Source organism: Canis lupus, chromosome 10 (assembly GCF_011100685.1).
Source record: "Canis lupus familiaris isolate Mischka breed German Shepherd chromosome 10, alternate assembly UU_Cfam_GSD_1.0, whole genome shotgun sequence".
Lineage (NCBI taxonomy): Eukaryota > Metazoa > Chordata > Mammalia > Carnivora > Canidae > Canis > Canis lupus.
In genome coordinates this window covers 62,395,035-62,423,008 of record NC_049231.1, presented here as the reverse complement: position 1 = coordinate 62,423,008, position 27,974 = coordinate 62,395,035, and the positions used below count along the sequence as shown (strand labels likewise).

At 36.7% G+C, this 27,974-nt stretch overlaps 2 protein-coding genes across 4 annotated transcripts in view; one reads left to right on the top strand and one right to left on the bottom strand.

Annotated features, from left to right (window-relative positions):
• Nucleotides 1-26: 26 nt before the first annotated feature.
• Nucleotides 27-27,841, bottom strand: PEX13 (peroxisomal biogenesis factor 13). 2 transcript variants are annotated; one of them, XM_038551353.1, is made up of 5 exons: nt 27,686-27,700; nt 17,935-18,037; nt 6,880-7,574; nt 6,242-6,367; nt 27-3,945 (listed from the first exon to the last, which is right to left on the bottom strand). In XM_038551353.1, the coding sequence occupies exons 2-5, from the start codon at nt 17,949-17,951 to the stop codon at nt 3,647-3,649; spliced, it is 1,137 nt and encodes a 378-aa protein (XP_038407281.1). In that variant the 5' UTR covers nt 17,952-18,037; nt 27,686-27,700; the 3' UTR covers nt 27-3,646. The 2 variants fall into 2 exon arrangements, with proteins under 2 accessions (XP_038407281.1, XP_038407280.1); XM_038551352.1 differs by lacking the exon at nt 17,935-18,037 and having other exon boundaries at nt 27,686-27,841.
• Nucleotides 27,385-27,974, top strand: part of PUS10 (pseudouridine synthase 10) — a 74,447-nt gene continuing 73,857 nt past the window's right edge. Inside the window, exon 1 of one of the 2 annotated variants that reach the window (XM_038551351.1) lies at nt 27,385-27,943. The gene's annotated coding sequence lies outside the window, so the exon portion shown is untranslated. The remainder of the gene's footprint in view (nt 27,944-27,974) is intronic. The other variant, XM_038551346.1, reaches the window with a different exon arrangement.

Here is a 27,974-nt window from a genome sequence, read left to right as displayed (position 1 = left end):
GAGTAGAAACACCATTAAGACTTAGGTTACATTGAACACCAATACAAAATAAATTTATTATTAAAAAAAAAAAAGACTTAGGTGAAACATGATTTCTTTAAATGTGAAAAACTATTCACAGGGCATAATATGTAACTATTCTACAGGATTTATGCATTTGCTGAGTTTAAAAGAAATAGTTCATTCTCCCAAATAAGATAAGCTAAATAAAAACTAATATGAAAGAACATTTCAAGGCAATGCTGAAAAGACAAAATTTCTTGTGTTGAATAAATATTCCAATGTGTTTTTTTCTCAGGCCATTCTCTCAGCAAAATAATTTTAAATTACATTTTGGGCAAAGTTATAAGTACAAGTGAATTTTGATTTTTAATTTAGTATATGCGGGATCCCTGGGTGGCGCAGCGGTTTGGTGCCTGCCTTTGGCCCAGGGCGCGATCCTGGAGACCCGGGATCAAATCCCACGTCGGGCTCCCGGTGCATGGAGCCTGCTTCTCCTTCTGCCTATGTCTCTGCCTCTCTCTCTCTCTCTCTGTGTGTGACTATCATAAATAAATAAAAATTAAAAAAATAATAATAATTTAGTATATGCAATTCTGAAATTCTAGACAAGATATAAATCCTTTGTAACATTTTTACAGGATTTAAGAAGTTTTGATATACACAGAAAGATTTAGAAAACTTATACTTGCTGTAACATCATACTTTTGATTTTGCTTTTCATTTTTTAAGAGCACTCTCACATGAGGCAGATGTAGCAGCTATCTCCATTGTTGTCACTGAGGAAACTAAAAATTAATGTAGTTAAATCTTATAGTAAGTTCATAGTGGTATCCAGACTAACATCTAGGTTTCCCAAAACTTGAACTTGTGGTCTTGGTTTTTTTTTTTTTTTTTTTTTTTTTGGTCTTGTTTTTATTTATAACCTTCTAGGTAATTTTTACATAAATGTAAATGTTATTTTTCTTTAAATCACAAAGAAATAGAAAAATTGGTAGTTAATACACACGATATGAAGAAAAAGATACTTTTTATATTAATTGCAATCTTGCAAAAAGAGTTAAGTTTATCTTCAAAAAATGTCAACCAAGCTTAATATATTTTTATTTGTCCAGTAAAAGTAACTTCACAATCTATTAAGAATGAAATTTTAACTGAAGAACAACTTCTGTTCTATTTTCCATTAAAGAAAGAATAAAATAAAGGACATCTGTATTCAAGTAAATATATAATTATGACATAATGACAGACTAAATCAAGTACCCAAAATAAAATGTTAAAATATGAAAATGTTTAGTCCTCTTACCTTTTCCGTTCTAAACTGATAAAATACAATCAGAAAAAAATAATTTACATGAAATCTGTTTTCTTACTGTGACTTGTGATTTACTCTTCCATTTAATTGAAAATGTTTTGGCTTCAGTCAGTAATTTTTGTAAAGTAGTACTTAAATAAGTTCCTGAAAATAACAATATTAGAGCTGTGAACATTACATCTCATCTAATAAATTATACTAAAACTGTAAAGATAAAAAAGGCTACAAAACTTCTCTGCTTATTCTAAATTCCTTTCCCAGAGTTCAAGTAGAAAAGGAATTTTTAGACAACAAAGTTACCAAAGTTACCTGTTAAAGTTACCTGTCGATAACAGATATCACAATTTAGTATACTTAGCCAAAAAACAAACACCCTAAGAAAAGTGAAACTGTTTTTGTCATTCATTCTGTGCTATACTCGTCTTATGTACCTTTAATCGTAGTCACAAATTCTGTCCTAGAGACTTGCCTTTTCTAACCTAAATAGTGCTGACTCAACGTTTCATCCCCACTTCACTTCTAGCAATTTTGATGTCTCAATCCAAATTTAATAATCTGTTTTATCGAAAATTATTTCAAGGACAAAATTTTCATAAATTAACAACTAAAAAGCAGAACCTCTAATTGTAGAATACAAATGTAAAATAATATACAAGAAACTTTATCTCAACTTGAAGAGTAAATAATATGTGGGTGTTAAAAAACAGTCCTAAGATAAATTTTACTTATTTTTTTTTTCAGCACGGGGTCAATTATGACCAATTTAAATTATGTTACTTGGGGGATCCCTGGGTGGCTCAGCGGTTTGGTGCCTGCCTTTGGCCCGGGGCGTGATCCTGGAGTCCCAGGATCGAATCCCATGTCGGGCTCCCTGCATGGAGCCTGTTTCACCTTCTGCCTGTGTCTCTGCCTCTCTCTCCCTCTCTGTGTCTCTCATGAATAAATGAATAAAAAATTTTAAAAAATTATGTTACTTATACTGTCATTTCAAAAGACAGGTTCCCAAAAGCCTTTACTAAAATTCTATGCTGAGTATAGAATTTGGTCCTTACATGTTTTTGTGTAAACTGTTTTAGAATTACTAATTTGATGAACATAAAGTCTATAAGAAGATGAAAATACTCAATCAAAATCTGTATCAAATAGTTCCAGGCTTTAAATAATATCTGTAAATGTATTCTTGTACACCTGTATCCCTGACAGTATTATTTTGTAGTATGATCACAGCAAGTATATGGATTTTCCAATTTTGTGGGGGAAATATTCAGTGTACTGAAATTTAACTGCATTTAAAGTCATTATTAAACACAAAACAAGTCATATAGTATTATCATACACTAAATGACAATTCAACATTTTATATATAGTCTCAGTGGTAAAAACTAAACCTAAAAGAAATGTGTATGCAATGTGACACATTTTCAGTGTTTAAAGAACACCTTGAATATGGAATTTAAAAAGTAATTATACTAGGGAAAAGCAGAGAATCCATGAAAAGACTTAAATCATTACTGCTAGAACTGATTATTCTGTTATGTGCAAACTCAAAGGATTTGAGTCTTGGCTAGAGAAAAAGAAAACGAATCTTGCATATATTCTGATTTATGTAGGATGAAATCTAGGCATATTGTAAGGGGATAAAAAGTTCTATGATCCTCAGAAGAAATGGAAATAATCTGTAAGAAAGATAAATTTCAGCCTTTTTACTAGCAGGAAAACCTTTAAGGGTTAAATATCACTCTAGAATCATCTCCTTCAGAATACTTCTAGTGACCTTTGCAAGGTAAGTTTTTAAAAATACAATAAAATGTATCAATTGTTGGTAGGTAAAGACATATTACTGCCTAAAGCAAACCCAAGACTGGATATAACACAGATCATAAAATTTTTATTATTCAGTTTAAAGTTGTAAAAAAAAAAAAGGAGCTTTTTGCCTGTTCTCATATTTATGTTATCGCTCGATTTCTGAGGATTCCAAATCAATTAAGCTCTAACTTTAAAAAGCATTAAAGACCCCTACTGTAGCAAACAGTGTATTCTATAGTTCATCAGTTTTACTTTCCATAAACATAGGATTTTAAAGAAGATGAAAATGACAGCAGTCTCCATAATCTTAAAATTTAGGTGAAACAAATATCCTCATAGTCCAATAACTTGTAAAATGTAACCAGGTCACTAGACCAACATACTAGTGTACAACTTTAATAATTTCTAGCAGCAAAACACCTGGAATAGCCATTAACAAATGTGCTCATCAGATTGTAGATTAATTTCTTTGTAAGAAGTAATTTTTAAAAAGTCTAGTTTGATTGCAGGCAAACATGAAAGATATCAAAGATCTTGTTTATCTCCACCTTTTCCAGTGGAATCAGGTGCAACTGGAACCTTATTAGTTTCAACAAACACAGATTCAAAGGCAGCTTCCTGTTCATCCAAAGAATCAGCAGCCGTGGCTCCTTTAATTAGTGTTGTGTTGGTAAAAGATTGTTGCTGCTTGGAAATTTTGCTGGATTCCACTGTTTTTCTACCTCTTCTTTTACCAAGAATTTTTACATAATTAGCAGGTATAAGTCCTGTTGTTTGACCATCAAGACTAGCCAGAAGCCAACCACGCACTTTGGGTTGCTGTTCTGATGGAAGAAAAGACAGCCTTGTAATTATAACACACACTTTGGAGTCCAACACAATATCGATAATAAAATATTATGTAAAATCTGTGTTATATTTACACACTAAAATATATAAACAAATGGTATATACATTTAAAATCAAATGATGAGTAGACTTAACAGTTCTAGGGTCGCTTCTTATAATTTATACTTTTTACTTTATACTTACTAAATATATTTTCAACTTTGAAGAACATGAAGTTTATATCAGTTGGACCAGTCATAGAGTAAGGAGATTCATTCTCCCAAAAGCTAAAACTAACATCAGTGTCTTTCATATTTTAAATTGAAATTTAAGAAATGAATTTCTCATTTCTTTTCAATAGAACTTAGAAGCAAGTATAGAAAATATATACCTTTATTCAGCCAGATTCTTTATATACTTTTGGCCAAAATATAAAATTCATTCTATGTGATTGTGATGAACCTTTTTTTTTTTTAAAGTAGGCTCCATGTTGGCATGACCTGAATTCACGAATCCTGAGATCAAGACCTGAGCTGATTATCAAGAGTCCAACACTTAAACAATTGAGCCAGCCAAGTGCCCCTGTGATGAACAAACAATTCCGAAGATAGTGAATGCTGTGGATTTTAATTCAAGATGAGGAAAAACAAAGACCTCAGTTATCTCTAGACATATGACAAAAAAGGTAAGGCAATACTTTAAGCTTGAAGTAGGAAAGATTTACTTAATATATTCAATTTTGTATTTTGGTATTTTAAAGATACAGAGTATCTGTAAAAAGCTGTCTCTCATTTTAGTTCAGCAGTATAAGTCAGGTACAATATAACATTGTGTTAATACTCTACTATAGAGAAAAAAAACGCAAAATGAACCATATTTGTGACTGTTTTCGTTCTAAATGCTCAGATGTACGTTACGTGAGCAATGGAGAAAAGAAGCAAAGCTAAAGTGTTAAGAGGCATCATTAGTGGAAGAATAATTTTAGATATAAAATTTTCCTGAAATATTATATGTAATTGAAAGAAACCAGACTTGATCTTTTTTATACTTTACATTAAAACTAATTATTCTTATGAGTCCTAATTCTAACAATAAATCTTAAAATGGAATTATTCTTTTAAAATTCAAAATAGTTAACTGCTATTTTCACTAGAAGAAAAATATAATATTTAGAAACCTAGGTTTTATGTATGAGGGATGAAGCAGAGATTTAGCAAATTTGACCCAAATTTTTCAATTATTTATATAATAAACAATTTGCACACTGAAGGTATTTTTCCCCATATAAAAAATGATTACACTAATTAAAGGTTCAAGTTTCCATTAAAAGATCACATAGGAAACAGCCCAGGCCCTTACAAGTATAGGTTCTGAAGTCAGATAAACCTAGGTTCATAGTCCTGCTCCATCACATCTTAGCTTTGTGATCTCGGACAATTTAGTCATTCTGAGTCTTAGATTTTTGTAAATAAAACAGAGACAGTACAATAATAGTACCCACTTCATATCATTTTTGTAAGGGTTAAAAGCAGGATCTAAACTATAGTGCCTTGTACTATAAAGGACAGCTGTTACTGTCATTAGTATCTTTACCAACAAAATGTTATTTTTCCTAGCAAACCTGAATCCCCACAAACACACAACCTCCCCATCGCCAATTCATTAAAAATTTTGATCATCATTACTGGGGAAAGCTAAGGAAAAAAGCTATTTTGCCTGGAGCCATTAAAAACTATTAGTGTCCTAGTCCAAAAATAAGCCTGAGATATGTATAAATTTCTTGCTGAGATTCTTTAAAAATTCATGACAGTAATTCCTAAAATGTTCATGTTGGTGTTTCTGAAGTAAACACCATTCAAATAAAAAAGAAAGCAATACCAGTCCAAGCAAAGACTGACAGGGATACTTACATGACACTGGATAATTTCTTTGGGTTGTTAGATTTATTACACATAGTGCTTACCTCATGGTTTTTTGTCTTTTGTTTTTTTTTCCTCCTCATGTTTTTGTGTAGGGGTTAACAGGGCTTGGAATTCAAGTTTTGAGTTTAGAAGAGATGATATAAACAAAATCTTTCCCTATCTCAGTGAAATATTACTGTAACAACTCTGTTGGGCATTTCTCCTCCACACCCTCAGGTTTGGAAGTTCTAAACTGACACGAAAAGAGAAATTCTAGCGACTACTTCTGAGTTAACTAACAATGAACAAGATCCTTTATTGCAGTTTTTAATACTACATTTACAAATTCAAAAAATTCATGGATAATTCCAATTTATTCATGTTTTGTTACCTTTGAGAGCTAAGTTTAGCATATCACCAGCACGGAAAGAAATTTCTTCTTCAGATACAGCAGCAAAATCATATTCTGCTCTAGCAACTACGTGGTCATCCTCACCACTTGCCCAGTTGGTATTGTCTACAAACCAAATTAAGAAATAAGAGTTATGACTATGATTTGTAAACTCCATAAATCTACTTCCCAAGAGAAAAGTACCCCCCAAAGTAAATTCTATAACACTGCATAAAATCCAACAATATGTTCACTACGATATCGATTGATTATGAACTTTCTTTTTCTTTAAGCTCAAAATTACAATTACCTGTATATTCTTATCCACTTCCCGGTCAGTAAGTTTTAGAAAGATAAGGGAATTATGTCCTATGTATCTTTGTATCCTCTACAGTATTAAGTTCAGTATATTGTAAACAGTAGTCAGGCAATGTGTGCCGTTTTGTTAACAAACAATAAATAAATCCATAAACTTATTTTTGCTACATACTCATTTTCCAGTTTTCAAGTTCTTAACTGAAAATATAGCTGGATCAAAATATTAAATACAAAGGACTATGAAGAATGCTAATTTAATAAATCTATTCTTGAAATTTGAGATTGTTATGTGGTTTTTGAATGCATTCTTTTACTCTTACCTGTTACTTCATCATTATGGGTAGACAGCAGTTTCCAGATGAGGTAAGGACCACCAAGGATAACAGCAAAGAACAAGAATATTGGCCAAGATTTTGCTGAGTTAGCTGCTCTGTCCTCAGCACCAAGGCAAGCCACAGTTCCTTCACTTTCTGCCCATAGGTCCTCATTCTCAGAGCCTCTTCTTAAACCTATCATCCACTGTAACCGTCTATAAAGATACCTTATAGTCCTGACTAATGCAAAAGCTGAAAAAACCTTTGTGAAATGGATTTTTAATCGGGAAAAGTGATTTGCTACATCCAATACAGCCCTGAAACTGTTATAGACAGCTGAAAAGGTAGCATCCATCATCATACTGACGGAGGCAAATGCATGCACAATACTTTCAATGGACTGAAATGCACCTCTGCTGCTTTCTTCAGCTTGCTGAACAAATCTACTGGGTGGCAGATCATCTACCCGGAGGCGGTTATAGCCCAACCCATTATATCCATAACTATAAGGGCTATAATTTCCATAAAACGAATTTCCATAGGCACCATATCCTGAAGAAAATGAACTGTAAGCAGGCCTGAAAGTATTCACATTGCTGCTTCCTGTCTGCTGTGATGGCCTTGGAAGAATAGGTGGGGGCACTCTGGTAAGTGTTGGTTGTCCAGGTCTTGTCAATAAAGTAGGGCCCAAATCAGCAGATCTAAAACCAAATAAAGCACATAATAAATTCAATTCAAAGTAACTATAAAATACTTTTTACATATCTAGTGTTCATGACAGATTTGTTGAAGATATAAGAATAAGTAATAGTCTAATACCCACATGCTTACAGAATCTCAGTCTTTAAACAAAATGGACAAGTAAAATAGCTGACTAAATTCTGCTATATTCTTGTTTAGTTATGCTGGCATTATTAGCAGATCTTCAATCTATTTTGTCAGAGTTAGTTACAACTATGTATCTGTCTTTGCTTGCACCTAAATGGTACTATCTTAATTACTTTTTTTAAAAAAGATTTATTTATTTATGCAGAGAGAGAGAGAGAGAGAGGCAGAGACACAGGCAGAGAGAGAAGCAGGCTCCATGCAGGAAGCCCGACGTAGGACTCGATCCCAGGTCTCCAGGATCACACCCAGGGCTGCAGGCAGCACTAAACCGCTGTGCCACCAGGGCTGCCCAATTACTACAGTTTTATAGGAGGTCTTAGCATCAAATAAAACAAGTCCTCCTACAATGTTCTTCAAGAGTGTTTTAGCTATTTGACCCTTTGAATTTCCATATACATTTTAGAATGAGAGCTTGAAGTTCTACACCCTCTCCCCCCAAAAAACCCTACTGAGATCGTCTGGGATTACACTGAATCTGTAGATTAATTTAAGTCACATTTTTATAATAGACTTTCAACTAACATTTATTAGCTCTCTAAAAGATTTTCCTCAATAATGGTTTTTAAAAATAACTTTATTGAGTCTCCATAATGTTTTATAGTTTCCATGTGGCAGGTTTTCTCTAAATTTATTCACATATATTTGGTATTTTTTGATGCTATTGTAAATGGTGTCTTCTAGAATTTCACTTTGATACTGTTATGTATAAATTATAGATTTCTTGAATATAGTCCTTGTATCCAGCAATCTTGCTTTTGATTCTTCTGGATTTTCAAAAATCTTAAGGATTTGCAATCAGATTTTATGTGAATAATGGTAGGTTTATTTCTTCTTTCTCAATTCTTACAGCTTGATATCCTGAATAGAAGTGATAACAGGGATTCTTGTCTTGTTCCTGATTTTAAAGGGAAAGTTCTCAATGTTCACCATTGATTATTAAGTTTGCTGCAGGATTGTTGTAAATTTAGTAGTTCCTTTTCTATTTCTATTTGCTAAGAGTTTTTTTTTTCATGAATGAACACTGAATTTTATCAAATGATTTCTCAGCAACTATCATGATTATGATTTTAATTATGAATTCAATTTCTTTAGTATCATGCCACTTAAAATATTGTCTGTGGACAGGGCTAATTTATGAATCATATGTACTGATCTATAATGAGCGAAGTACAAATGAGATTGTTTAAGTAATCTGAATTGTTATATTTTAACTGTATTTTATAAAAGTACTGGCTATAAGTACAAATATTTTGAGAAGCACTTCTTTCTTTCTTTCTTTCTTTCTTTCTTTCTTTCTTTCTTTCTTTCTTTCTTATGATTTTATTTATTTATTTATTTATTTATTTATTTATTTATTTATTTATTTATTTATTTGATGGAGAGAGAGAGACAGCCAGCACAGGCAGGAGGAGCAGCAGGGAGAGGAAGAAGCTGACTCCCTGGTGAGCAAGAAGCCTGACCCAGGACTCAATCCCAACACCCTGGGATCATGATCTGAGCTGAAGGCAGATGTTTAACCGACTGAGCCACCCAGGTGCCCTGAGATAGCACTGCTTTAATAATTACAGGACTATTCATCGTCCCTATTTGTAAATTATACCTTGCTTCATCCCCTAAATTTCTTCCCCTTCCCTTCTGTCTTTTCCGTACTTTTGTCTCCTTGTGCAAAAATATGTTGGATATTTTCTTCCTATCCTTCAGTCACTGCTATTCAAGAGTCAATCTACCACAAAATAAGTATCTTGTACTATAATGTAATTCAGTGAATTCTTAATGCCAATTAAACTAAATAGTGTCTCACTGTCAACGTTGCTTTACGTCCTGGCCACAGTTTCATTATCTTATAGACTGCTATTTCATTGTCTGAAAAACCACAGCCAGTCCATACTCTTAGTAGTTACAGAACATGCTCTAAGTCACTGATTCTCTCTGTAGCAATGTCTAATCTGTGGTTAAACCCAATGAGTTCTTAATTTTGGTTATTGTAATTTTTAGTTCTATATATTCCTTTTCCTTTTAATAGTTTCCAAATATCTGCCAAAATTCCTTATGTTTTCTTCTACTTCCTTCAACTTAAAAGTCCCTTTGGTAACTCCATTTTCTGAAGCCTATGAATCTGTTGTTTTACTTAGTTGCTATTGTTATCTAATGTCCTTCTGGGTCCTGTTATTTGGTTTTGCTCATGCATCAGACATACATGAAGAATTGAAGCAATAATTTGAGACTCTGAATGATATTCTCTTCCTCCAAATATATTTCCTTCTGGACACTGGTTTCTTAACTATCCTCTACTTCAGACAGGCTGTTATCAATCTATGATATCCTTAATCTAATCACAGGAACTAAGATGATTTAAAGCTGGGCTTATGTTCCTGTAAGGGCTGTCTGGTTCCTTTATACCCTCATACCTAGATGTATCTTTTCAGGGTCATAATACAAGATATGGGTAATTTTTCAGCACTTTCTCTTGGAAGACCACTAGACTCTAACCATGCTCCAAGAGTCTGTCAAAAGTGTTCTTCAACTAGCTTTTCAGCATCTAAACTGCTTCTTTTGGAATCACCAGTAGTAGTAGTAGTAGTTCTTCTCCTTCTTCTTCTAAGGATTTATTTATTTATTCATGAGAGACACAGGGAGAGGCAGAGACATAGGCAGAGGGAGAAGCAGGCTCCCTGTGGGGTGCCCAATGGGGGACTCAATCCCAGGGCCCCGGGATCACGACCTGAGCTCAACCTCTGAGCCACCCAGGCGTCCCTCACCAGCAGCTTTATGGGAATCCACTCTCACCTTTGTGGATTCCCATCTTTTTCTGGATCTGGGCTCCATAAATCGTTATCTTCTTATTTGCTCTATAATGCATTCAAGATGTTCTTATATTCTTCTTAGCTTTTCTATTTGTCCTCAGGATTTTTTTTTTCTAAATTACTTCTTCTGCCATCAGAAGTCCTTCTCACAATTCTTTGTCCATCATTATATAATAGCATCTTACATTCCTATACATGTCTGCCTCTTCTACAAGGAAAGCTCCTCATAGGTACAGGAGTTATCCTTGGGATTGGGTAACTTTTCATCACCTAGTACATTACATAGCATATTATAGGTACTGATACAAACACTATGCTTAAGTCTCTCTTTAGTGAATATTTAAAATACATATATCACCCAGACTATTAACACAGATTTTCTTTATATTTCCTCTACTATTTTATAAATTTTGATGAATATGTTAGTTTAAAAATTATAAGGAATTAAATGTAAATACTTAATAAGAAAAAAATGAAAGTTTCCCTCTTACTCTTCTCTGTTTTTTTTTTTTTTTAATTTTTATTTATTTATGATAGGCACACAGTGAGAGAGAGAGAGGCAGAGACACAGGCAGAGGGAGAAGCAGGCTCCACGCACCGGGAGCCCGACGTGGGATTCAATCCTGGATCTCCAGGATTGCGCCCTGGGCCAAAGGCAGGCGCTAAACCGCTGCGCCACCCAGGGATCCCTCTTCTCTGGTTTGAATGCTATTTCTGACATATAGACAAGTACAGTGTCCACATATGGTTTGTCTTTTGGTTACAACCAGCAAAATAAGAACTAAACAGGCCTATGACTTAGAGTAACAGAAGATGTGTATATTCAGTGCTGAATGTGCCAAAAGTCTTCCGACCTAACTTTTCATTTCGAAAAACTTAGATAAAAAAGTCGAAGGTACAATACCCACATTCCTTCTATCTAGATTCAACAACTGCTATTGTTTTGTCACGTTTTCTCTCTAGTTTTTAAAAAATTCTTGAACCATTGAAAGTAACTTGTATTTCATACAAAACCACATTATTTTCCCATCTCTAAAAATTAACAATTCCATATTATTATCCAATTGATATTCAACATCTATCCATTATCCTCAAAAGTCTTTAAATAGCTTTAAGATAAAATTCATATACCATGAACTCAGCTATTAAGTATAAAATTAAGTGTTTTTTTGGTATATTCACAGAGAATCAACCTATGTAATTCCAGAACATTTTCAGCATGCCAGAAAGAAATCCCAAATTCATTAGCAATTACTACTCATTCCCTGTTCTATTCCCAATCCCAGGCAACAACTAATCTAATTACTGTCTCTATAGGTTTGTCTATCCTGGTTATCTCATGTATAGTCAATTCTTGTTATTTTCGATAGTTATATTCTATAAAGTTGCTGTGAACATTGAATTAGCAAATACATAATCACTGCTCCTGGGGAAAACAATGCACTTCAGTACTATTCTTAGGTGCCATTTTAAAACAGCAAAATCACCAACAAAACATGGGATGTGAAAATGTGGCATCCATTAAAAGTGAAAAATGTGGCATCCACTGAACTGTGAAAAGGACACCTGTTTATAGAATAAAGCTGAAAACAAGAAGCCAGAGTGTTGCTTTGTTTAACCTCCGCTGAGAGATGACTCAGATCTTTTGCCATGTTTATGAACCAAAAAGCAACTGTATCATTTTATATTCCTACCAACAGTGCATGAGGGTTCCAATTTTTCCACACCTTTGTCAGCACTTGTTAATATTTATCTTTTTCATTTTAGCCATCCTAGTGGGTATGAAGTGGTATCTCACTGTGGTTTTGTTTTGCATTTCCCTGACAGCTAATGATATTGAGTATCTTTTCATGGGCTTATTGGCCAGTTTTAGATCTTCTCTGGAGAAATGTCTATTCAGATATTTTGCCCATTTGAAAATTTGGGTTATTTGCCTTTTATCATTGAGTTGTAAGAGTCAAACCTCTTTTTCAGGTTGTTGTGGGTTTTTTTTTAAGAAAAATTCAATTAAGGTTTATACACTGCATTTGGTTTTTTCCTCATCTCTTTTAAATTAGAATTATTGTTTCTTTTAAATGCCTTTGACTTTTTGAAGAGTCCAGCCAGTTTTGTTTTAAAATGTCTTACATTCTGGATCTGTGTTTCCCTAAAATGTTGTTTTTCAGTGAGATAGCATGTGTGCAGAGAGGAGCAGAGGGAAAGAATCTCAAGCAGTTTCCTGCTGAGCATGGAGCCCAAGATGGAACTCAATCTCACAACCCTGAGATCATGACCTGAGTCGAAATCAAGAGTTGGACACCTAACTGACTGAACCACCCAGGCACCCCCTAAAATGCTCTTTAATTATATCTGTATTCTCTAGATTTTCAGTTAAATTAATCATTGCATCTAAAGGTTTAGTTAAGTTAACATTTTTGGCAAGAATAATTCACGGAGGGATCCCTGGGTGGCGCAGCGGTTTGGCGCCTGCCTTTGGCCCAGGGCGCGATCCTGGAGACCCGGGATCGAATCCCACATCGGGCTCCTGGTGCGTGGAGCCTGCTTCTCCCTCTGCCTGTGTCTCTGCCTCTCTCTCTTTCTCTCTGTGTGACTATCATAAATAAATAAAAATTAAAAAAAAAAAGAATAATTCACGGGTTATGTTTACTTCATATTGTATCACATCACAAAAAGTGGAGTTAAACTTTAAAAAGGATCAGCTGACTAACTGTATTTTCTTTAGAGCTGTTCTAAAGTAGGAGCAATAATAGATAAAACAAAGTGAACAAATAGGCATATCTAGATTTATGGAATAGAAACTAAACAGAAATGCAAAATGATTACGGGACAAAGCTATGGGCCTACTCAATTCTGAGTGAAATCAGGCAGTGACAGCCAAGACTCAGGTTTCTAGGAAATAACAAGAATGAATAGTGCTCCACTCAAATGAAACTATTTCATTGCTTGAAGCAATGGGTTGGAATGTACTACCTTAGCTTCTAAAAAGAGATTATAAAGTTTGAGATTATTTTAAGACAATATTTTAAGATTTTTAGAAAGTTGCAGAACTAAGAAAGGTAGGACTCTGATTAAGGTCTCAAGCACAGGAAATGAAACAAGTAAGCAACTTACTGGCTTAATCTTTTTTTTTTTTTTTTTTTAAAGATTTTATTTATTCATGAGAGACACTGAGAGAGAGGGGCAGAGTCATAGGTAGAGGGAGAAGCAAGCTCTCTGGGGGGAGTCTGATGCTGGACTTGATCCCAGGACCCTAGGATCATGCCCTGAGCCAAAGGCAGACGCTCAACCACTGAGCCACCCAGGTGCCCCTCACTGACTTAATCTTTGATATCCTTAATCTAAACTACTATTTTTATACTTGATTCTTTTTTTTTTTTAAGATTTTATTTATTTATTCATGACACTCACACACAGAGAGAGAGGCAGAGACATAGGCAGAGGGAGAAGCAGGCTCCATGCAGGGAGCCCGATGTGGGACTCGATCCCGGGTCTCCAGGATCGCGCCCTGGGCCAAAGGCAGGCGCTAAACCACTGCGCCACCCAGGGATCCCTATACTTGATTCTTATATGACAGGGTGGATGCTGAAGAAGCAGACAGAGGCAACAGGAATCCTACTAGACAAAAGTAAATGTAGAAGGGAAAGAAGAGGAAACAGAACTCAAAAATGCCTGTTCAAAACAAACATATCAAGAAGACACACAAGAAGAAACAAAAACACTAAGAAACCAAACTAACAAACACAAAAATTAGAATGAAAATTCAGCTTCTTGGGAAGATGGTGGAGGAATAGGGAACCCTAGTTTCATTTGGTCCCTAGAATTCAGCTAGATAGCTATCAAATCATTCTGAATTCTTGCAAACTCAAACGGATCTAAGAATTGCTATAATCCTATAAATAGAAAAGTGAACACTTTTTGCAAGGTAAGAGGTGCAGAGAAGTGAATCCAAGGCTATATATTGGGGGGAAAAAAAACCCCACAGGGTGAGGGAGCCTCAGTCAACTACCAGAGAGTGATATAGCAGCAGAGCATAAAACTGGAACTTTTAGAAATTTGCTCTGGCTGTCATTTTAGACAGTATAACTCTAGAAATTTTATAGATTAGTTGTTTGGATGGTTAATTTACTCATTTGTGTGAGTTTGGGATCCAGCTTCATTTTTCTCCCAAAGGGTTAATAAGCATTTTTATTAACATCGATTTTTTTTAATAATTTTTTTTTTTACCATTAATTTTATTGTCAACAAAATTTCTACTCTGGTTCTACTTCTGAATTGTTTCTTGTTTCACTGAATTGTTCTCTCTTGATTCTCTGGATTTTGTTATTTCCTAATAAACCTGGTTTAACCTCCCCCTGCAAAAAAAAAAAAAAAAAATATCTGCTCTAGTTAGGGGGGACATCCCTGCCTGAAAGTGGAGTGGAATCCTAGGTGGGACAGTGCAGTCTCAGGATCTCTGGTTACAGAAAGAAGAGGGATGCCTGAGTGCGGCAGAGTTCCCAAGCTGAGAGCAGGGAAGCCAGCTGCAGTGAGTCCAGGAGAGGGCTTTCAGAAAAAGGCTGCCATAAATTGTAAACTGTGGCACTGCAGGTGACTGCTCTCCCAGCAGGGGCCCAGCAAGAGCCAGAACTGGGGGGATACTCCCCTCTTCGTCCTGGAAGGAATGGCGCACCTGTGTTCAGCAAGAGTCTGTAAAGTTTAGAGACTTCAAATGGGATTGCATGCCTGAGATAAACATGCTCAGTCACAGACTAGGTGAGCAGAGTGCAGATGGAAACCAGGGAGACAAGAGTGATTGACTGCTTTCTGTGAAGGCTCACTGAAGAGCAGAGGGTACATATTTTCAATTCTGGGCCAGAGATCAGGGCACAGCCATTTTCATCTTCTAAAGCAAGAGGGAAACCTTTCAGGGAAAAAAAGCCACACAGAGCAATCTGAAGCTGCTTACACAGAGCCTTGCCACCTGGCAAGAGGGTGCAATACCGCTGGGGCAGAGACACCTGAGAATCAGCAAACAGGCCCCTGCTCCAGAAGACCAGCAAGAGCATTCGGCTAATAACAAGTTTACCAATCACACAGAATTGCAAAACCCCACTATATAGAATTTGGGGGTTTTTCCCCATGATTCTTTAGTCTTTTGATTTAAATATTTTTTTCTTTCCCCTTTTTTTTTTTTTAAGGTTTTATTTATTTATTCATCAGAGAGACACAGAGAGAGGTAGAGACATAGACAGAGGGAGAAGCCAGACTCCTTGTAGGGAGCCCAATGTGGGACTTGACCAGGACTCCGAGATCACGACCTCACCACTGGGCCACCCAGGTGCCCCTCTTTTTTTCCTTTTCAACTAGTTTCCTATGTTATCAAATCTTTAAAAAAATTTTTTTAATTTTTATTTTTACATTTATATTTTATTTACATATATATCCTTCATTTGTGGCTTCCTTTCGTTGTATTCAATTTTATTGTTGTATCCATATAAGTTTTTCTTTCTATATGATTTTGGGATGTAGTTTCTTCTAACAGACCAAAATACATCCAAGACCTAGTATATTATTCTGCTCTGTCCACCTGTTTCATTATATTCTCTCCCCCCCACTTTTTTTTTCTTTTTTGGTTCTGATCTCTTCTGATTTGTTTAGTGTATATTTTGCTGGGGTCGTGGTTGATACTTTTGTACTTTGTTCCCTCATTCATCTATTCTTCTCTGGACAAAATGACAAGATGGAAAAACTCACCCCAGGGGAAAAAAAGTAAGAGGCAGTACTAACTTCCAGAGACTTAATCAATATGGATATAAGTTGGAGCTAGAATTCAGAATAATGATTATAGAGATACTAGCTGGGCTTGAAAACAGCATAGAAGACACTAGAGAATCCCTTTCTGGAGAATTAAAGAATTAAAATCTAATCAAGTTGAAATCAAAAGGCTATTAATGAGATGCAATAAAACAGAGGCTTAACTGCTAGGATAAATGAGGCAGAAGAAAGAACCAGTGATATAGAAGATAAAATGATGGAGAATAAAGAAAATGAAAAAGAGATAAACAACTATTGGATCATGAGGGGAGGATTTGAGAGGTCAAGGATACCACAAAGCAAAATAGTATTAGAATAATTGGTGTCCCAGAAGAAGAAGAAAGAAGGGCAGAAGGTATATTTGAGCAAATTATAGGAGGCACTGAACCCCCCTCAAAATCAATAAAAACAGGTCAACACCTTGACATATAATACTGAAGCTTGCAAATTTCAAAGACAAAGAGAAAATCCTGAAAGCATCTCAGGACAAGAGGTCCTTAACCTACAAAGGTAGAAACATAAGACTTGCAGCAGGCTTATCCACAGAGACCTGGGAGACCAGAAAGGACTAGCATGATATACCTAGGGTGCTAAGTGAGAAAAATATGCAGCCAAGAATACTTTATCCAGCAAGGCTGTCATTCAAAACGGGAGAGATAAAAAGCTTCCAGAACAAACAGAAACTAAAAGAATTTGTGATCACTAAACCAGCCCTGCAAGAAATATTAAAGGGGATCCTTTAAGCAAAGAGAGCCCCAAAATAACATAAACCAGAAAGGAACAGACATAATATATAGAAACAGTGACTTTACAAGTAATACAATGGCACTAAATTCCTATCTTTCAATAGTTACTCTGAATGTAAATGGCCTAAATGCTCCTATCAAAAGACAAAGGATATCAGATTGGATTAAAAAAGCAAGACCCATCGATATGCTGTCTGCAAAAGACTCATTTTAGACCCAAAGACACCTCCAGATTGAAAATGAGGGGGTGGGGATGCCTGGGTAGCTCAGTAGTTGAGCATCTGCCTTCAGCTCAGATCATGATCCCGGATCTGGGGATTGAGTCTTACACTGGGCTCCCTGCAAGGAGCCTGCTTCTCCTTCTGCCTATGTCTCTGCCTCTCTCTCTGTATCTCTCATGAATAAATAAATAAAATCTTAAAAAAAAAAAAAAAAAAGGGGCAGCCTGGGTTTAGTGCCCCCTTCACCCCAGGGTGTGATCCTGGAGACCCGGGATGGAGTCCTGGGTCAGGATCCCTGCATGGAGCCTGCTTCTCCCTCTGCCTGTGTCTCTGCCTCTCTGTGTCTCTCATGAATAAATAGGTAAAAATCTTTAAAAAAAAAAAAAAAAAGATGGGATGCCTGCCTGGCTCAGTGGTTAAGCATCTGCCTTCTGCTCAAGGCGTGATCCTGGAGTCCTGGGATTGAGTCCCATATCAGGCTCCTTGCATGGAGCCTGCTTCTTCTGTCTCTGCCTCTCTATGTCTCTCATGAGTAAGTAAATAACAAAATTTAAAAAACACATCGATAATTATACAATAACAGTAGAGATCTTGAAACACCTCACTCACAGCAATGGACAGATCATCTAAGCAGAAGATTAACCAAGAAATATAGGCTTTGAACAACACACTGGATCAGATAGACTTCACAGATATCTTCAGAGCATCCAACCTAAAGCAACAGAATACACATTCTTCTTGAATGCACATAGAACATGGTCCAGAATAGATCACATACTGGGTCACAAATCAGATCTCAATGGATATCAAAAGACTGGAATTATTCCCAACATATTTCAAACCACAGTGCTTTACTTATTTATTTTTAAAGATTTTATTCATTTATTCATGAGAGACACAGAGAGAGAGAGAGGCAGAAACACAGGCAGAGGGAGAAGCAGGCTCCACTCAGGGAGCCCGATGTGGGACTTGATCCGGGGTCTCCAGGATCACATCCCGGACTGCAGGCGATGCTAAACTGCTGCGCCACCGGGGCTGCCCCAAACCACAGTGCTTTAAAACTTGAACTGAGTCAGAAGAGGAAATTTGGAAGAACTCAAAAACTTGGAGGTTAAAGAGCATCCTATTAAAGAATGAATAGGTCAACCAGGAAGTTAAAGAAGAATTTTAAAAATTCACAGAAACAAAGGAAAATTAAAACACAATTGTTCAAAACCTTTGGGATGCAGCAAAAGGCAGCCCTAAGAGGGAAGTAAATAGCAATATAAGCCTTTCTCAAGAAACAAGAGAAGTCTCAAATACACAACCTAACCTTACACCTAAAGCAACTGGAGAAAGAACAGCAAATCAAGCCTATGCAACAGAAGAGAATTAACAAGGATCAGAGCAGAAATCCATGATACGGAAATAAAAAAAAAAAAAAAAACAAGGGAAGCAATCAATGAAACTAGGAGCTGGTTCTTTGAAAGAATTAATACGATCAACACTTATCAAAAAGAAAAAAGACCCAAATAAAATCATGAATGAAAAAGGAGACATCACGACCAACATCAAAGAAATATAAACAATTATTAGAACATCTTATGAGCAACTATATACCAAGAAATTAGACAATCAGGAAGAAATAGATGCATTCCTAGAAATATATAAATTACCAAAACTGAAACAGGAAGAGATAGAAAACTGGAACAGACCAGACAAACCTTCCATAACCAGCAAGGAAACTGTAGCAGTAATCAAAAATCTCCCAAGGGTACCTGGGTGGCTCAGTGGTTAAGTAAGGGTCTTGGGATCAAGTCCTGCATCAGACTCCCTGTTCAGTGGGGAACCTGCTTCTCTCTGCCTCTTCTCCTCCCTCTGTTCATGCTGTCTCTGTCTCTCAAATAAGTAAATAAAATCTTAAAAAAATAAAATCTCCCAATAAACAAGAGTCCAGGGTCAGATGGCTTCTCAGGGGAATTCTACCAAACATTTAAAGAATCAGGGATCCCTGGGTGGCGCAGCGGTTTGGCGCCTGCCTTTGGCCCAGGGCGTGATCCTGGAGACCCGGGATCGAATCCCACATCGGGCTCCCGGTGCATGGAGCCTGCTTCTCCCTCTGCCTGTGTCTCTGCCTCTCTCTCTCTCTCTCTGTATCTGTCATAAATAAATAAAATATTAAAAAAAAATAAAGAATCAATACCTGTTCTTCTGAAGCTGTTTCAAAAAACAAAAATGGAAGGAAAACTTATCAACTCTTTCTATGAGGCCAGCATTACTACCCTGATCCCAAAAATCAGACAAAGAATCCACCAAAAAGGAGAATTACAGACCAGTATCCCTGATAAACATGGACGCAAAAATTCTTACCAGGATACTAGCCAATAGAATGCAGCTATATATTAAAAAGATTACTCACCAAAACCAAGTGGGATTTATTCCTGGGGTTTAAGGGTGGTTCAACATCCACAAAACAATCAATGTGATACACTACATTAATAAAAGAAAGGACAAGAACCATATGATCCTCTCAATAGAGGCAGAAAAAGCATTTGACAACGTAGAGCATCCTTTCTTGATTAAAACTCTCCACAGTGTAGGAATAGAGGAAACCTACCTCAGTATCATAAAAGCCATGTATGAAAAGCCCATAGAGATTATTCTCAATGGGGGAAAAATGGAGAGCTTTTTCCCTATGGTTAGGAACATGACAGGGATGTTCATTCTCACCACCATTACTCAACGCCATATCAGAAGTCCTAGCCTCATCGATCAGACAACAAAAAGAAATACAAGGCATCTGAATTGGCAAAGAAGAAGCCAAACTCTCACTCTTTGCAGATGACATGATACTCTATGTGGAAAATCCAAAAGACTCCACTCCAAAATTGCTAGAGCTCATATAGGAACTCGGCAAAGTGGTAGGATATAAAATCAATGCACAGAAATCAGTTGCATTTCTATATAGTTATAACAATGAGACAGAAGAAAGAGAAATGAAGGAATTGATCCCATTTATAATTATACCAAAAACCGTAAGATACCTAGGAATAAACCTAACCAAAGAGGTAAAGGATCTGTACTCTGAAAACTATAGAACACTCATGAAAGAAATTGAGGAAGACACAAAGAAATGGAAAAAATGTTCCATGCTCACGGATTGGAAGAAAAAATATTGTTAACATGTTTATGCTTAGAGCAGTCTATACATTCAATGCAATTCCTACCAAATACCACCCACATTTTTCACAAAGCTGGAACAAATAATTCTAAAATTTGTATGGAACCAGAAAAGATCCCAAATGGCCAAGGGAAAGCTGAAAAAGAAAACCAATTGTGGCATCACAATTCAGGACTTTAAGCTCTATTACAAAGCTGTAATCATCAAGACAGTATGGTACTGACACAAAAAGAGACACACAGATCAATGGAACAGAATAGAGAATCCAGAAAATGGACTCTCAATTCTACGGTCAACTGATCTTCAACAAAGCAGGAAACAATATCCAGTGGACAAAAGGCAGTCTCTTCAACAAATGGTGTTGGGAAAATTGGACAGCCACAGTGCATTTTCTTACACTACACACAAAAATAAACTCAAAATGAATGAAAGGCCTAAATGTGAGACAGGAATCCATCAAAATCCGAGAGGAGAACACAGGCAGCAAGCTCTATGACCTTGCTAGAGAAGCTCTAGCTTCTTGCTAGACACATCTCCAAAGGCATGGGAACAAAGGCAAAATGAACTATTGGGACTTCAAGATAAAAAAGCTTTTTCACAGCAAAGGAAACAATCAACAAAACCAAAAGACAATCTACAGAAGAAGAGAAGATATTTACAAATGTTTTATGAGATAAAGGGTTAGAATAAAAATCTATAAAGAACTTACTGAACTCAACACACAAGGAACAAATAATCCAGTCAAGAAATGGACAGAAGACATGAATAGACATTTCTTCAAAGAAGACACACAAATGGCTAACAGACACATGAAGAAATGCTCAACATCACTCGGTATCAGAGAAATACAAATCAAAACTACAATCAGCTCACACCACTCAGAATGGCTAAAATTAACAAGTCAGGAAACAATAAATGTTGGTGAAGATGTAGTGAAATGGGGAACCCTCTTACACTGCTGGAAGGAATGCAAGCTGGTGCAGCCATTCTGGAAAACAGAATGAAGGTTCCACAAAAAGTTAAAAATAGAGCTACCTTACCACCCAGCAATTGTACTACTAGGGATTTACCCCTAAGATACAAATGTAGTGATCCGAAGGGGCATGTGCACCCCAGTGTTTATAGCAGCAATGTCCACAATAGCCAAACTATGGAAAGTGCCCAGATGTCCATTGACAGATGAATAAAGAAGATGTATAACACACACACGCACACACACACACACACACACACAGGAATATTACTCAGCCATCAAAAAGAATGAAATCTTGCCATTTGCAACAACGTGAATGGAACTAGAGGGTATTATCCAAAGCGAAATAAGTCAATCAGAGAAAGGCAATTTTCACATGATTTCACTCATATGTGGAATTTAAGAAACAAAACAGAGAAGCATAGAAGAAGGAAGGGAAAAATAAAGGAAGATGAAATCAGAGAGGGAGACAAACCGTAAGAGACTTAATCATAGGAAACAGGGTTGCTAGAGGGGATGGAGTTAACTGGGGTGACAGGCATTAAGGTGGACACATGATGTAATAAGCACTGGGTGTTATATAATACTGAAACTAATACTAATACTTCTGAAACTAATAACACACTATATGTTAATTGATGGAATGTAAATTTAAAAAAGAATGCAAAATCATTCAAGGAAAAACAAATTTTATATAACAGTTTAACAAAGATTCCCAATATGTTTAAAATAGTAAATGAGCTCAATGAAGCAATAATGTCTATGAAATAAAAACTGAAATGCAATAAAAACATGTAAATATGAAAAAAAATCTCAAGGGACAAGGGTCCATTCTGGAAGAGATGGCTGACAGGACAAGAAGCTGTACAGAGCTTTCAAAAGACTCCTTGTGCTAAAGAGACAAAAACTAGAGTTCAGAACTCCTAAGGAGGACAGCCAAGGTAAAACCCCACACTTCAGATTAGGACCTTATACTAGTAAAGGTAAAATTGTATACATGAAATAGGCTAGCCCTTGTAGGAACTAAAACCACAGCTTTGAATTGGCTCAATTCTTGACTGGATTAAAGACCTTAGATTGCTAGTGATACAAGATGCCTGTCAAAGGCAAAACTCTCAGGAAGAAGACAGCATTCTAGGCCTCAAATTGCCTATACGATGTCCAGCTCTCACTAAAAAATAATTTGGCTTATATGAACACTAGCCTGTATGCAAAAAAAAAAAAAACAAAAAAAAAACAAAAAAGAACATCAGATAATACAGAGAGATCCGTAGGGATCCAGATAACGGAGTTATTAGGCAGAGACTTTAAACTATGACTAAAATAGTCAAGGAAAAAAGACAAGATTGAGATTTTTCAGTAGACAATAGAAACTATTAAGTGGGACCAAATGGATTTCTAAAACTAAAAAATTAAAATAACTAAAATTATGAATTTAATGATTGGTTCAATACTAGGTTAGACACTCTGAAAGAAGAACATCACTAAACCTGAAGAGAATTCAGAAGAAAATACCCAGAATGAAGCATGAGTAATAAAAGACTACATGCAGAAAGACTTTAAGGTATGGGCTGTACAGTGAAATACACAGTTCAAATGCAGTTGGAGTCAAAGGGATGAAACGATGATGGGCAGAAGCAGTATTTGAAGAGATAATGGCTGAGATTTTTCTGAAATGAATGAAAGACATCAAATCAGATTCAAGTATTGCTATGAATCCCACTCAAAATAACACAAACAAAATAATTCGCATTGAAGTCCAACAGAGTACAATCACTGAAAATCAAAAACAAAGAGAAAAATCTTTAAAGCCACCAGAGGAAAAACGAGATTACTTTCAAAGAAGTAAGAATAAGACAGAAATGGATCAAACTCTCAGAAAGCTTACAGAAAACTAAAAGGAAGCCAAAAAAAATGTAGGTCTCTTAATGACAATGCTGAGTTAGCAGATCTCTAGACTCTCTAGACTTACCCCTTAACTAAACAAGAAATGTCTTTATAGTCCAAAGTGTTGAAAATCATATAGTTACTTATAGCAGAAAATATTCCTGATACAATGTTTAACAGGACTCCTGAAGAAGAGATGGGAAAGAACAGTGCTTAAACAATAAAGATATAATTAGTGAAAATTTTCCTGAATTAAAGATTGAATCCTTAGAGTGAACCTTATGGGTGCTGAGCATGAACACTATAGCTACTGAGCAGGAAGAAAAAATATACATGTCTGCATATTCACACCTGAATAGAGCATAATAAAGTTGTAGGGGACCAAGGTATCAGGCAAAATCTTAAAAGCTACTAAGAAAAAAATAGTCTATCTATAAAGGAATAAAAATTAGACGTAACAGAAAAATTTCCATAGCTATACATCCTGGATATAAAGCCAAAGAAGTACAGTACAAAGAAAGAAATTTAAAGACTAATTTCACCTAGATATATATATAAAGAGCTTAAAATGTAAAAACAGAATTGAACATTGTATTTTAGAAAATAATCACAATTAAGCAGTTCATCCAGAAACTTATGGATGGTTCAACATAAGAAAGTTAACTGATACAAATAAACCACATTTTCGAATTTAAAAAATACATATGATTATCTCAATAAATGGATAAAAGTCATTCATAAAATGTAATACTCCTTCATAATAAAAATCTGAGCAAGGTAAGGAGATAGAAGTTCGAAAGGAAATCTATTAAAAACCAAAAAGCATAAGGGGTGCCTGGGTGGGCAGTCCATTAAGCATCTGGCTTCAGCTCAGGTCAGAGTCCTGGGATTGGAGCCCAGTATCATGTTAGGTTTTCTGCTCGAGGAGTCTGCTTCTCCCTCTCCTGTGCATTCTCTTTCTCTCTCTCAAATAAATAAATACATCTTTTTATAAAAAAACCCCCCAAAAAACAAAAAAAAGCAAACATCATATCTTAATAGTGAGACTTGAGAAGCATTCCAATGAAAGTCAGAAGCAATACAAGGATGATGGTTATCTATGCTAGCTTATTTGTAAATGATACAACTGTCCAACATGGAACACAAGAGAATTTCAACTAAACCACCAGAACAACTTAAGTCTGAATTATGCTGGATATAAAAGATGGAAAAATACTTCCTTGAGATAGTTACATTATTTAAGGCAAAAAAGATTCAAATTCTCAAAAAGTTCCAATAAAAATCTCAGTAAGTCTTTTTATAAAGGGTAAATGTAACAAAGGCAATTTTGAAGAACAGCAATGTATGGAGGTTGTTCACATACCAGGTATCAAACTTATTAACTAAGACAGTGTGGGGGTGCCTGGGTGGCTCAGTTAAGAGTCTGACTTTTGATTTTGGTTCAGATAGTAATCTCAGGGTCATTAGCAGGGGTCCCTCAGTGGGTAGTTTGCTTGAGATTCTCTCTTTCCCTCCTCCTGCTTGTTCTCTCTCTAAAATGAAAAAATACAATCTTAAAAAAAAAAAAAAAGTGGTGCTAGCATAAGAATAGAAAGACCAATAGAACATATCAGAAAGCTTCCCAAACAGAACCCACACATTTATGAAAGCTTAATATGATGCAGATGGCATTATAAACTAGTATGGTATAAATTAATGATACTGGGGTATTTATCCCCATGGGGGAAAAAAAAAAACCTATATTCTCTACTTTGCAACTGATTTTATACAACAGAGTCAGTTCCAGGGAGATTAAAGATATGAATGTGAAATGCAGAGTATTTTTAAAAAATAGAGAAAAAAAATTTTTTTTGAAAAAAATTTTCTTGATCTGAGGCAGAAAGGGTTTCTTAACCAAGACAGTAAAAACACAAACAATAAATATGAAAATTTTGGTTATATTTAAATTAAAAGTATCTATACAACAAAAGTGAACATGAATACAAATACAGCAAGAAGACAAGTCACAGACTGAAAGATATTGAAAACATACAAAAATAGAGTAAGTATGAATAAAGGACTTTTAACAAGTTGATAGGCAAATTTGGAGCCAATAAAAAAAGTGGGCAAGAAATATCAACAGAAAAAACTCAAATGGCTAATATTCAAAAAGATGCTCATAAAAAAAAAGATGCTCAATCTTATTACTAACCAGAGAGTACAAATTAAAAATGAAATATCTTTTCTTATCTATTAGGTTGGCAAATAAAGAACTAAAAAATAACATCAAGTGTTAGAAAGAATGTAGAGACACAATACTTTGCTAGTGAAAATGTAAACACTGGTATAAAACCACTTTGGGGAGCAACTTGGCAATAGTTAGTACTTGAAGCTAAGCATACCCTCCACCAAGCAATTCCACTTCCAATAACAATTAGGAAACACCTTGGAAATGAGGACAAGAAGAAAGGCACAAGAATGGTCACTGCAGAGGCACCTGGGTGGCTCAGTGGGTGTCTGCCTTAGGCTCAGGTCGTGATCTCACTGTCCTGGGATCAGTTGGCATTGGGCTCCCTGCTCTGAGGGAGTCTGCTTTTCCCTCTCCCTCTGCCCCTTGCCCCTGCTCATGTTCTCTCTCTCTCTCTCTCACAAATAAGTAAATAATCTTTTAAAAAAATCACTAGCGGTTTTTAATATGTAGCTAATACTTTAACACCTACAACAGAATAAGTTTGTTTTAATAGAATATCCTTTGGCGATTAAAATGAACTACAGATGTAAGTATGAACAAGAGAAACCTCAAAATCAGTATTTAATGGAAAAAATTTGCAAAATGATAGTTTGAACATAAAGTCTAAAAACACACTAAACACTATACACACAGATACACACACACACATAAAACACAAAAACTGCTAAACTATAAAAACATAATTGGGCACACAAACCACCAAATAGGGACAGTAGTTATAGCAGGAAAGAAGAATGGGAGGCTTAACACTTTCTCTAAGTTTTATTATTATTTTTTTAATCTGAAAAAAAAAAAAAATCTGAGGCAGATCTGGAAAAATGTTCTTAAAGCTAGCCTGAGTCCGCAAGTATTCCTTGTCTTAACACTCTACCAGATTTCTATGTGTTTAAAATTCTCAACGAAGAAAAATGGGGGGAAAAAAAGGTTAATTTTACATAAACAGGACTTTTAACAAGATGCCAAGTATAAAACCTGTCTTCCCAAATTGCTGTTCAAGGTTTTAAAAAAAGTCCAATGGCGGGGGGGGGGGGGGATCCCTGGGTGGCGCAGCGGTTTAGCGCCTGCCTTGGGGCCCAGGGCGTGATCCTGGAGTCCCGGGGATCGAGTCCCACCCACGTCGGGCTCCCTCTGTGTGTGTCTCTCATGAATAAAATAAATAAATAAATAAAACCTTAAAATTAATTAATTTAAAAAAGTCAAATCATTCATAACACAGCAGAAAGCGTCGCCCTCCAACTTAACAGTACAATCAAAGCTTATTACTCGTGATGAATCTACCATTATTAGATTAAGCTGCTAATGTGTTCAAGTATCTCAACATTTCAACAAGGATTACAAGATCTTACAACACAGCAGGAATACACCCAGTATATGGGGGTGGGGGGTGTGTGGGGGGGTTCTCCCTCTGCCTGTGTCTCTGCCTCTCTCTCTCTCTGTGTCTCTCATGAATAAATAAATAAAATCTTAAAAAAAAAAGACACCGATGAGAAACAAACAAATAAATAAATAAACAACAACACACAGGCCTTGGAAAAGTGACCCACAAAGGCCATCTACATATAGGCCTCGGATTTAGGACTCCCGCTTGAAAGTTGCTTCTCCAGGTCTTTACCCAAAACGTCGCTCAGTTATGCAGAAAAACAACATAAAGTGCATAGACCTGGGTTCACAGCGACCTTCGGGGCCTCCACCAGCTGCCCGAGAGGCGCCGTAAAAGCCGGGCGGAGACTTTGCTCCCTCCGGGGCGACCTGGGGCTGGGCCAATCTCAGCCACTCACACCTGCCAAAGACCAAAAGTCGAACATTTTTTTCTAAGGGCCGAGCGGTTCTGTCGCCGTGTTCCGCTCCCAGGAAACGGAGGCAGGAAAGCCTCCCGCTTTCCTGCAGGCGCCGGGACCCAGGGAGGGTCCCCCTGAAGAGCGTCCCTACCGAGAGCCGTCCAGTCCGAGAGAGCCGTGCGGCCCCGGAGTGGTCTCTAGCTTAGACCCCTCGGCGCCCGGGCCCGGCGCGGGGGGAGGGGACACCTCCGCCCCACAACGGCCTCAACCGTCTCCTGCCAAACCGCCGCTCCGCCCCGCCAGCCCCGCGGCCAGAAGAATCCCACACTCACTGGAAAGAGGGGCCGGGGCCCGGGCCCGGCCCGACCCCAGGAATTCGCCGGGTCTCCCAGGGTTTCGGGGGAGGAGGCGGCTGGGAAGCCATCTCCTCCGCCACCGCTCGCCTCCCCGTCCGCGCTGGGACTCCCCAGGCCCGGGGACAGCAGCACCTCGCCAGGCACAACGGGCAGAGCACCGAGTTCTCCACCCCCGCCCACCCCGGCCGCCAGCGCGCCGCCTGCGCTACTCTGCCAGAGGGCACCTGAGGCCAGGTCGCTGCTGCTAATCCACCGGGGGTGGGGG